This window comes from Cavia porcellus, unplaced genomic scaffold (assembly GCF_034190915.1).
Source record: "Cavia porcellus strain 051 isolate PalLab524CR breed Dunkin Hartley unplaced genomic scaffold, mCavPor4.1 scaffold_4, whole genome shotgun sequence".
Lineage (NCBI taxonomy): Eukaryota > Metazoa > Chordata > Mammalia > Rodentia > Caviidae > Cavia > Cavia porcellus.
The window spans coordinates 43,642,914-43,655,169 of NW_026947487.1; the positions used below are offsets into that span (position 1 = coordinate 43,642,914).

General features: G+C 44.0%; 1 protein-coding gene across 2 annotated transcripts in view; it reads left to right on the forward strand.

Annotated features, from left to right (window-relative positions):
• Ipo5 (importin 5) overlaps positions 1 to 7,103 on the forward strand; it is a 52,172-nt gene extending 45,069 nt beyond the window's left edge. For both annotated transcript variants that reach the window (XM_063246955.1, XM_063246954.1), the window contains 5 exons: positions 359 to 481; positions 1,937 to 2,156; positions 2,995 to 3,223; positions 5,655 to 5,796; positions 6,370 to 7,103. In XM_063246955.1, the coding sequence (XP_063103025.1) occupies positions 359 to 481; positions 1,937 to 2,156; positions 2,995 to 3,223; positions 5,655 to 5,796; positions 6,370 to 6,456 (801 nt within the window). In that variant the 3' untranslated portion in view covers positions 6,457 to 7,103. The remainder of the gene's footprint in view (positions 1 to 358; positions 482 to 1,936; positions 2,157 to 2,994; positions 3,224 to 5,654; positions 5,797 to 6,369) is intronic.
• Positions 7,104 to 12,256: the final 5,153 nt, after the last annotated feature.

Sequence of the window (12,256 nt, forward strand, 5' to 3'; positions counted from 1 at the left end):
CTAAAGCCCACGCTGCCAGTATCCCGGACTCAGCCTCCCTGCACCCCTCCAGCCACAAGTCAATAGAAAATGAGGGTAGTTAGGGATAGCTTTGCATCCATCTACATTCACAGGTGTCCAGGGGAAAGTTTTAAATGGTGTCATCTCCTTGTCACACGCTTTTCTTTATCTGTAGAGACCATTGGGCGTGACCCCTGCTCTTTAAGGCCTCTCCTGTCTCTAGATAATTGATCTGACCCTAAGGCCGTAAAAGAGAAATTTTCATATTCCCTCTAGTTTTCCAGATTTTTATATATGTTACTATTGATGAGAGAGAAGACACTGATTAATTCTTTCGGGTGTATTTTCCTTTTCTTAGGACGATAATGACGTTTATATACTGACCAAAGTGTCAGATATTTTACACTCGATATTCAGTAGCTACAAGGAGAAGGTGTTACCGTGGTTTGAGCAGCTGCTTCCATTAATTGTCAACCTGATTGTAAGTGTTTACCTCTCTCACAGTTATTTTGGATGTTTTGTTTTGTTTCGTTGTTTTGGATATTTGACCGGAATTCTTTCTTGCAACATAAAAAATCTTACACTTAACATTAAAATGAGCCTCAGAAATAGTTTCCACTCTGCACTTTTACTTACTATGTTGCCCTGTTGCCCTGAATATGTTCTTATTATATTCTTGATTGCTAATTAGGTTTTCATAGACCAGTTACAGTGTTTTCTGAAGACATACAGATGATTTTTCATTACTTCAGATTATAGCATATTAAATTATGGCACATTAATACACGAGAGCAGAATGATTCCATTTTATTCAGTGAACCATAGCAAATTCATTTACCATCTTTTTATTAGTTTATTTGAATAACAGATATGAATATTGGCCTTATTTTTTGAAGATACTTCACAGATCTATTGTAGGATAGTTTAGATTTGAAATCAAATTGAATAAAAAATACAGATTTGTCCACATACCTCTGCTTCCCACACTAGCCACATTCCCCACCAGAGCAGTGCAGTTGTTACAGTTGATAGGCCTACGTTACATAATAGAATTATTTGGTTTTTTTGTAGGTTTGTTTTTTTTTTTTTCCTTTTGAGACAGGGTCTTACTGTGCGATTCAGGCTGGCCTTGAGCTCGCTGTAAAGCCCAGGCTGGGGGGCTGGGGATTTAGCTCAGCGGCATAAGCGCCTGCCTTGCAAGCAGGCAGTCATGAGTTCGATCCCCAGTACCGATAAAAAGGAAAAAGACCAAAAAAAAAAAAAAAACCCAGGCTGGTCTCAAACTTGAGACAATCCTCCTACTTCAGCCTCCCAAGTGCTGGGATACAGGGATGTTCCACCATGCTTGGCACTTTATTATACCTTTTTTTTTTTTTTCTTTTTCCTTTTTATTGGTACCAGGGATCGAACCCACGACTGCCTGCTTGCAAGGCAGGTACTTATGCCGCTGAGCTAAATCCCCAGCCCCATGCTTGACACGTTATATTTTTGATAGTTTTAAAGATGTAACAGCTGTCATTGAATATTAGCAAGGATTAAGAAGATTAAGGCACACACAGCCTGGCCTGTGGAATCAGTGCTTTTGTTACATTTTCTAACACAGCATCACCATTGTCTTGTATTTGTGCTGTTTCCCTGCCTAGCAGCAGGCTCCTGGGTTCATGAGTCCTGCCTTACCCTCTCAGCTAACCGGGACTGTTGGCACATGTGACCATGCCTAGCTGCATTTGAAGTCAGTTAACATGTGTTATGCTAGTGTCCAGGTGTGTGGTAGTGTCCGATTGTGGAGATCTGTAACAACACACGTCTTGATGCATTTCTTTGTACATTGGTTTATAATGAAAAGTGGTGGTTGCTGTGTTTTCTGCTGTTGTTGTGTACTTATAGAGAATAGACTTTACATCCTTGGTATATGCCAGAGCCTTCTGTTTTGTAGTGTCCCCATAGGCCATGGCCCGACCGACAGTGGGGGCTATGCATCTTTGACGATGTCATCGAACACTGTAGTCCAGCCTCATTTAAGTATGCAGAGTACTTCTTAAGGCCGATGCTCCAATATGTGTGTGACAGCAGCCCGGAAGTCAGGCAAGCGGCCGCATACGGCCTGGGAGTCATGGCGCAGTATGGAGGAGACAGCTACCGCCCTTTCTGTACAGGTACTCAGGGCCCACACCTTTCACGGTGCATCTGGACATTCTTCCTGTCTCAGCCTCTTTGTCCTCACCACTCCCCTTCACATCCTGTGACTGTTTCTACTTTATCTTCCGCCCCTTTTAAACACCTCATCTGGGGCTGGGGATTTATCTCAGCAGCTTAAGTGCCTGCCTGGCAAGTGCAAGGTCATGAGTTCGATCCCCGGTAGCACAAAAAAAAAAAAAAAAGGCACCTATTTAAACACCTTGTCTTAGCTCCTAGAAATTTCTCATGTTTGTTCTCATAGAAATGGAAGTGAAATCTGAATGGATTTATGCTCCTCCACCCTAACCTTGCACAGTACATTTCGTCTGGGGTTTAAACCACAGCCTTAGTGTGGGATTTTTCTGAAATGACTGGAGAGCCCGGCATGGTGGTTCATGTGGGATACAGGAAGGGGAAGATCGCAAGTTGAGGCCCTGAACACTTAGCAAGACTTCGTGTCAGGAAAAGATCTGGGGATGTAGCGCGCTGCAAAGGCCTCGGGTGGAACCCCCAGTCCTGAAGAAAGAATAATAAGCATGCAGGAGACACAGGCAGCCGTTAAAGGTCAGGTGCCCTTGGGTGGCCAGCACTGTCACCCAGAGCTGGGTGCTCTCGGTCGTTCCAGGCCAGTATCCTCTTTGTTCCACTTGGCAATGATAAAGCTAGAACCACACAAAATTTTCCCTACATGTTAACATTTTTCACTGTAATCAAGAACTGGGCCAAAGATCAAAATACGTTCCAAAGAAATACGTATTTGTATTCATTTACAGGAAAACAGGTTTGACTGACTTTTTTTTTAAATGTCTGTTGTAGAAGCTCTTCCATTGCTTGTTAGAGTTATTCAGTCTGGAGATTCTAAGACCAAAGAAAATGTCAATGCCACTGAGAACTGTATCTCAGCAGTAGGGAAAATTATGAAGTTCAAGCCTGACTGTGTAAATGTGGAAGAAATCCTGCCACACTGGTTGTCGTGGCTTCCGCTCCATGAGGACAAAGAAGAAGCTGTTCAGACATTCAGTTATCTGTGCGACCTGATTGAAAGGTGAGAAGCAGACTGATTGATGCCCTGCAGCAAGAACACAGCCTCTTTGCTTTTTCCCCTAAGTTCAGTCTTTCGGGGCCTAACCCCATGGCATGGGGACGGTCCCCTCAGCTGTGTAGGCTTAGGGTAATGCTGCCTCTGTAATCATGTGAAGGAACGTGTCAAGGTTCAGAGTTTGCCCTTAGGATAACTGATCTTGAGTTGTTGCTTACGGAATTATCCTTTGGTTTCTTTTGAGACAGGGTCTCGCTGTGTAGTTCAAGCTGTCCTTGAGTTCAGTGTATATCCCAGGCTGGGGCTTTGAATTCAAAGTGATCCTCCTGCCTGAGCCTCAAGAGTGCCAGGATTACAGGCGAGCATCACCACACCAGGTTCTCTATGGAATTAAATCTAACGTGAGGCCCTTGGGAAAAATGTTCACATACCGATCCCTTGCCTGCTGCACACAGACGCTGCAGAGACTTGCAGATCAAAGCTGTATTCTTTGGGTCTGTTTTTCTCAGTCCATATTCCCCAAAATATCAATTCACTCCTGGCTCTGTCATTGTTAGTTATTGTTTCTGGCTCATGAATGAATCCAAAAGCTGCAACCCCTGGAGTGTGTAGCAGACCCAGGGAGAAATGTGATGGCCATGTGACAGGCTGTGCCCTACCACCTTTTTCTGCTCTTGCATCCAAAGTGAGTGCTTGTCGAGCAGGCCATGTGGTCCTCTCCTTGCATGTGACTGCCCTGGAATTCTGTCCATGTCAAAGAATTCTTCTTTAATTCGCTATCCTGCCTCATTTTGTTAAATCAGACTAGAGTTTATTTCCCAGCTTAATCTTCAGATGTCCATATACTCTTTTGAACTCCAGGCTTTATTTAGAAACTGTTTGTCTGGACATGGTGGCTTGTGCCTGTTATCCCAGCACTCAGAAACTGAGGCAGGAAGGTTACCACAAGTTTCAGGCCTGGGCTACATACTGAACTCAAAGCCACCCTGAACTACATAGTGAGATCCTGTTACAAAAGAAGGAAGGAAACAAAGAAATAGTTTCATTCCCCCATTTGTGCCAAAGATTGAAAATTTTTTAAATTTTTGCATGAAACTCCTGTATATTGCCTAGAAAATTTCAAGGAACAAGAATTTGAAGAGAAACCAGGTGTGGTGTTGCACACCTGTAATCCCAGCACTTGGGAAGCTGAGATGGGAAGGTCATCGAAAGTTTGAGACCATTCTAAGCTATAAAGTGAGCCAGCCTGAATGCATAATCAAACCATGTCAAAGAGAATTTTATTATGTTCTGTTTAAGGAGAATTCCAAAAAAGGAACACCAAGCATAAAAAGATTAATTTAATTTTAAAGAGGGAGGGGGAAGAAAAACCAGAAAACAAACAAAACAACAAAAGCAAAATGACAACAAGAACAAAAATAATACCTATAGGGGCTGGGGATTTAGCTCAGCGGCATAAGCGCCTGCCTTGCAAGCAGGCAGTCGTGAGTTTGATCCCCGGTACCTATAAAAAGGAAAAAGACCAAAAAAAAAAAAACCTATAGAGGATTTCAAATTAAGATGATAGGAATTTAACCATGGTTGTTAAAATTACATATAGTTATCTTCAAACAGTTGCTCAGGTTACCAGATCCAGGTGTGCAAAATTGATCAAACAATATGATTTCCCTTTGAGCAGTTTCATTCCCTTTCACTGTATCTGTTGTAGCTTTTGAATCTTATTTACACATTCAGTTTCTCATAATAGCAAGACAATGGTGTTTACACATGTGAATCTGCTTTATTTCACTTAGGAGTGTGGTTTCTAGTTGCATCCATTTAATTAAACAAATTTATTCTTAAGATCTCCCTTGGTTTGTTTTGTTTCGTTTTTAAGGCAGGGTTTCACTATGCAGTTCAGGCTGGCATTGAACTCACTTTGTAGCCCAGGGTAGCCTCAAACTCCTGGCAATTCTCCTGCCTCAGCTTCCTGAGTGTTGTAATGACAAGCATGGGCCACCATACCCAGCTCTCCCTTGTTTTTTAATGTATGACAGATATTCATAAAGCAGTGCATTCTGTTGTTATGTGGGGTGGAGGTTATTTTTTGAGACAGGGTCTCCCTATGTAGTCCAGACTGACCTTGAACTCATCAGTGGTTCTCGTGCCTCAGTCTCCAGAATGCTGGGATTACAAGTGTGCACCACCATGCCTGGCTGCCTTCTGTTTAGCCCTTAAAAGGATTCTGAGAGATTATTTTTCCTGAGTTGGAAGAAACTGAACAACTGAACAACTAATGTATGTGAAATGCATGTGTTGTCTTCCTGTTGAATTTAAAAGGCAGTTGATTTTAGCAAGCACGTCATCACTTTCTAGGGTGAACATGGTACTGTAGAGCTTGAGTGATTCTCCTTAGAAATTTCATTTATAAAGGTTTTTTTTTTTTCCCCTTTGTCAGTAATCATCCAATCGTTCTTGGCCCCAACAATACCAATCTGCCCAAAATATTCAGTATAATTGCGGAAGGAGAGATACATGAGGCCATTAAACATGAAGACCCATGTGCCAAACGCTTGGCCAATGTGGTTCGCCAGGTACAGGTAAGCTGGTTTGGTAGAACTAGGAAAAAGGAAATAAAACCTTTACTTTTCACACCTGCCCCATAGTCTATATTTTAAAAACGAATGAGCTAAAGAAATTTCATTTTTATGTTCTCAATGGCAGACATAAGACAGATTGTATTTAATATAATCTGTTCATAGGTTCTCCTTAATCATTAGAGCTAAAATCTTCACCTTAAACTTGAGACATTTTAAGCCTTTCAGTTGGTGTTCAGCATATGCTGGTATGCACACCTGAATTTAAAAAGGTGTGCGACTTAATGTTACCAAATCCAAAGTTTAACACATTTTTACATCCTGGATATGTGTGGGATGTGGTGTTTGAAGGCATCATCTGCTACTATAGCTTTATCCGGGAAGAATGAAGAAGAGTTTCTGCAAATGAAAAAACCTTTGAAGAAATTGACAGGTGTCTTGCTTTTACAGTGGCATTACTCAAAGCAAAGTGCTTAGGTGTTTTGGTGCTGTTATAGTCTGTGTGATAGTAACTGAAGTCCTTGCACCCTACCTAAATGTGATTTTTTTTTTTTTTTCCCTTCCTCTCTGCCCTAGACTTCTGGAGGATTGTGGACCGAGTGCGTTTCACAGCTCAGTCCCGAGCAGCAGGCGGCCATACAGGAGCTCCTGAACTCTGCTTAAAGGGCCTTAATATCACCCACCAGAAAACTAACTCCAAATAAACGTTTACCCTTTTGTTTAGGTTTCTTTGTTTTGTTTTGGAGCAGGAGAGCAGTAGTGTTGTGTGTAGGCCGTTCTCCAGGGGAGCCCTGCGTGCAGAGCAGAGGAGGGGCAGTGGCTTGCTTTCCCACCGCCAGCCGGCAGAGTCGCATGTAAGCTCAGAAGTAGCACTGAAGAGTGTTTTTCTATTGGGATCTCACACCCTGAGAAGGGAAAGGGGAAATGAATTTTTCTCATCAGACATAAAAAATGAGGATAGACAGCTTTAACATCGCTCAGTGCGGGTGTGTGTTCAGAGGAGGCATTTTACACCTAGCAGTCTTTCTCTTGGAGTGTGAGTCTGTTTATGGGATAGAAGAAAACCTGCCCAGCAAACCAGTAGATGCAAAAGTGGAAAAACCAAACTGACGCCCAGCAGTGAGCACAATGAGGATGTCACATTTGCCGTTACTTTGGGTCCCTTTCCCTAAAAGGCTTAGGCGGCGATGCCGTGGAGGCTTTGGGGCCTCCAGCCCTCGAATGTGAAGTGTCGTTGGCATGTCTGGCAGTAGTCTCATTCACGCCTCAATAAACCACATGAATGCAAAAGGAGCTTGTGTAAAAACTCAGTACTGTCTGGCTTTGATTCATTTCAATGTTTAATATAAGAGTGATCGAATATTTTTTTAAAGTAGCAGCTGTGGCTCTGAGTGTTTTTTTCACCTGCTTTCATTGTGCAATTCAGCCTTAAAAGCAACTAGTTCTTACTGTCTTCCCATTAATTTAAGCTAAGTTATGATACATCTGTTCCGTTCACAATTTGGTGTGCTTCTTAAGGTTTACAAATTTCAACCATTATTATTTTTTAATCTAGGATTGTTCTGGTTAGAGCAAAAGATCTAGCTTACTGTTTTCATTGCAACCCGTAATTGCTTAGAGCCACACACAACCTTTGAACTTTTAATTTTGCGGTAAAAATTATGGATAAAATTATTTACTGAAGATTTCAGTAAAGTGTGTGAATGTTTTTCTTTATGTATTAACCTCATAGCAGTAAATGAATTGCTGTTGTTTCTTTGCATAATTTTTCTAAGGGATCTTAATAGATTTCTGTTGAAAAACTTCAGTGTTAACATTTTTATAGTTTGTACTAAATTTAACCGTGATATAAAAATGAATTTTATGCATAGACCAGAATTTAAAATTAAAGGTTTTTTTCTTTAAATGATTTGCATTACTTTATTAAACCAAATATGAAATGGAGTGCAAAATGGAATGGCTTGTATTCAGGTGGTTCCCCTGTTAGCGGGCACCTTCTGATGTGTTTCAGACCTCAGAGTCTCGTGTGGCTTCACCGGCAGCGAGGCCCTTGCTTCCAGTGGGTGCCTGTGGGACTCCTGTGAGGAGTGCAGCAACACCTGGAGCCACTTTATGGCATTTTCCTGTGGGAGGAAAAATGGCCATTGGAGTAAAAATGTGTCCAGACAACCCCTTTCTGCTTTTGCTTACAGAGTCTAAATACCAGTTCATGTTCCGATGCTTTTCACCTGGAAAATTGCAGGGCTCGTCATTTATTCTGACACTTGCAGAAAAGAGAGGTGGGAGGCTGTGTTAGGTGCTCTGGTGCTGGTGTGGTCAGGAAGTGGGCGGGCTTTGTGTAGAATCTGATGGTCGAGGTGCACTGTTAGCCCTGTGGCACTAAGAAACCTTCCTTCCAGCCAGTGCTAGCAGATGATCAAGCTGCACCCGCACGCGCAGAGGGAAGTCCGGGAGCACAGGCCGTTGGGCACCAGCTGGATGCACCCTCTGATGGCAGGGAAAGCATGAGGGTGTTTGGAGTTCTGTGATTTCAGGGAGTCAGGTTTGCTCACACAAAGGCTGATGTGATGTGCTCTTGAAATCGAGGCTTCAGAACTAGCGGTTCTGCCTGCACAAGATGAAAAGTCATGGGTCACCACAGTTAGTGGCCTCATGGCAGCAGGTAATTGTGTGTTTATGAATCCAAGCGATTTCTGGAGGGAAATAAATGCATGAGGCTCTTAAATTTTTAAACAAGTTAAAACACAGTTATTAGAACTCTTTAGCATACCTGAATTTCAAATTCTTTTAGAGCTGTAAATTTAAAGCAAAAAGTATCGCTTATCTAAAAATTATGGACGTGCATATGGTCTCATAGTGCACGGTCGGCGTGTAGTCTGGTAACGGCTGTGTTGTAATCTGATTGTCTTGAATGATTGCCTGCCTAGAGATAGGAGTGGGCAATGTGAAAGGCTGAGGAGCTGTTTTGGTGAGGTCCGCTCTGTTCTCCTGTGGGGTTTGTTGCCATCCCTTGTTGGACAGAGCACCTTCTCCTACCCCTCTTTGCTGCAGAGGGGCAGCAGCCCAGTGACCTTGTGGTATTTTCCTAAGCAGCCTCTTGGCCCTGAAAGTGCAGTGTCTGTGTGTTTTAGAAAGATAGTTAATGATCTGCTGTTCATTACCACCTCACCACCATGAGGAGCGAGGCTGGAGTTTGTGTTTGCAGCATTTGGAGCCCTTTTGCAGACACAGGGTAACCCCAGAACCATCCTGAGCACCACTGGGCCCTTTCTTAACAAATAGCGTGCCAAGTGATACTTGACTTCATCACGCGCTTGTGTAATAAGTAAGTGAATACAGACACTTTGCAGAAGGGTCACAGTTAAATTATTTGCTTCCTAAAGGCAATACAAGATGATTTTTAAACACTACAAAAATTGTTTTTTAAAATCCAGTTAAGGAGAGCCAGGCGTGGTGGCTCACGCCTGTAATCCCATCACTCAGGAGGCTGAGGCAGGAGGATCATTGTGAGTTCAAGACCAGCCTGGGCTACAAAGTGAGCTCAAGGCCAGCCTGAACTGCATAGAGAAGAGACCCTGTCTCAAAAAGAAAGAAAGAAAAAAAAATCCAGTTAAGGTAACAGTCATACCTTCACACATGTGTTCCATTATATATTTTCTTCTGGTTGAGCTTGCACTTCTGTCCTGTTACCTCACTTCTTGTAATGGTAATCAAGAAAAGCGCCACTTACCAGACATGGTGGCACAAGCCCAGAATCCCAGTAATTAGGAGGCTGAGGCGGGAAGACTGCTGAGTTTCAGGTCAGCCTGAACTATAAGACCCTGTCTCAGAAATCAACAGAACAGAGTCATTGCTGAGGGTTGAGGTTTAGTTCCCCCGAGATGATGGGTAGGTAGGAAGTGATGAGTTGCAGCCTGACAGCCAGGCTTTGCAGGCTGGAGTCTGTCCTGACTCCTGTTTTCCATTGTAGCACAGAGGTAGCTGTGGACAGCGTTGAACATTCCAGAGAATCTGTTCAGTAAAACCAGGCTAGCCATAGGTAGCCCCTTGTGATGAACCTGAAGGCTCCAGAAGCCTCAAGTCCGTGGGGTACTCTGGTCACCTCCCTGCTGCGTGCCTTGCTTGCCCTCTCAGGGCACTGGGGAGATAATAGTACTTACTGTGCTGAACCCAGGATTGAAGGGGATTTGGAGCAGAAGCCAGGCACATCCAGTGAACTATCATCAGGTAAGTCTGGTCACTGCCAGGACAGGGATGCTTCTCTGCCTGAGGAGCGTGTGAGAATAACTGCCAGGCAGTTCTGCCAAGTGAGTGAAGGTGGCACCCGAAGTGTTTGGCTTATGTGGCCTGAATCCCAGCGTGGCTCTGTGATTCCAGTGTGTAGAAATGTCTCCTTTCCCTACCACGTGGCTATAGGTTCCTCCCTTAGAAACAGCAGTGTCTCTTGGGAGGACAGTGACTCGGTACACTGCACCTGGAGTCCAGGACCTTTGCCCACGCACATCTCCCTCTGCACTGCACAAGGAAGGGTCACTGCAGAAGTGCGAGTGGTCACCCTGAGCCCCATCACCACCACCCTGCTGCTCACAGCTTGGACCCGGAGAGTATTCGCAGGAGGGAACAGCTGCCTAGCGGCGCTGTTGTGAGGCACAGCAGTATGTGTGCATGCTGGGAGCTGTGCACATGACGGGAGGGATGGAAGTGCATTTGGGTAAGTTGTATCATGCTGAAAAGTGGAAGAAGTCATCACTGAGAGTGACACTGAACTGTCGGACCAAAGCACATGGTCTCAGCTGGTGGGGCCGAGCACACGGAGCAGTGAAATGTACCAGGGAAGTGATAACGCTCATTTACTTAGTGCTGCAAGTAAAATGCAGCCAAGCTGGGTGTAAGGATGCCTGCTTGCCACCTCAGCGCTCAGGAAGCCTGAGTCAGGAGGGTCCCACTTTCAAGTCAAAGCTGGGTGGCTTAATAAGACCCTCAGAATGAAAGAACTGAGAAATGGAAAACAAGACTTCCCGGGCACTTTGGGGAAATGCTCCCTGGGTTGAGATGTTGCCCAGTCTTGTCGCTGACTCCTGGGGTCATGAAATATGATGTTGGGGACTGAACCCCATGGTACCCCGTGGGGAGAGCAAGCCAAACCTCCAGGAAGGTACAGTCTTTCCAAAGCCACTCATCCAACCTTAGCTCCATCCTGGGGGCACAGCAGCAAGACACAGGACCCCTTCTGGTTAGAGGGTGACAGTGAAGAAAGAATGTGCCACATGCTATGGTCTGAACCCCTCAACACCCCTGTGCTACTGCCCATAACCACTGACAGTGTGTTTACCCTACATGGTACCCAGTGGATTCTCATGCTGATAAATTTGATAAAATTGTATTTCCTCTTTCAAATATTCATGAAAATATGCAATTTTGGTCACCCTGTACTTACAGACTCAGACTGGTAAGTGGTTTGATTATGTGATTCAGATTTCCTTAAACCCTGCTATAACAGGCATCAGTGAATGTCTTTTATATGGTTTTAATAAAATCTTTGACCAGGAAATTGTGAAGCTTAGTGTTGAAGCAGAGTTACCAACTTCAATGTATTTTCTAACTTAAAAATCTAGTTTTTTGGTCAGGGGTGATTCTGTATGCCTGAAATCCCAGCACTGAGGAAGCTGAGACAGGAGGATTGGTGTGAGTTTGAGGCTAGTCTGAACTGCATACCAGATCCCTGTCTCACTGGCAAGGGCAAGGTCCTGAGTTCAATTCCTGGTACAAAAAAAAGTTTATTGTTAATCAGGAAACTGTCTATGGTAAGAAAAATACAGCCCGACAGTAGTTCTATGGCTCTTGAATTGCTTCTCCTAGATAGACGCTACAGTTACACCTAAGGCATAAGTCATCACTCACAGCTGTCTGAAGAAAACAGTAAAAATATGAAATAGGTACAAAATGTCAAAAGACATGGGAGCCAGCACTGTCTGAAAGTGAAGGCGCCCATGGTACTGCTCACCCTGAAATCAGGACCTGCGCAGTGCAGTGCAGTGATAAGCATCCTGTGTCTTTGTCACTTCTCATTACTGAACAAGGTACCGGACACCCAAAGTGAAGGAAAGAAAGGTTTATTTAACTCATAGTTTGTGGAGGTTTTAGTCCATAATCAGCTGGCTCCAAGGCAGGGTGGCATAGCACCAGCGCAACACTTCAAGGCAGCAGCCAGAGCAAAAAGGGGAACAGGCCTCTTCTCCCCTATATTGTAAGCAGGCCACACACCTCCAGAGTAGGGTAGCATTCTCAGCACCTCTGTGCCCTTCTCTTGCATAGGCTGAGGATGTTTACAAAGCAAGAACCCTGGCTCCCTGGTGAGGCTCTTAGTTAAACTTTCAAAACTGTTTTCAAGTTGACACAATATCGACTGTAATGGTGCAAACCTGATGCAAGTGGAACCCGACTGTATCCTGCACACCCAGCT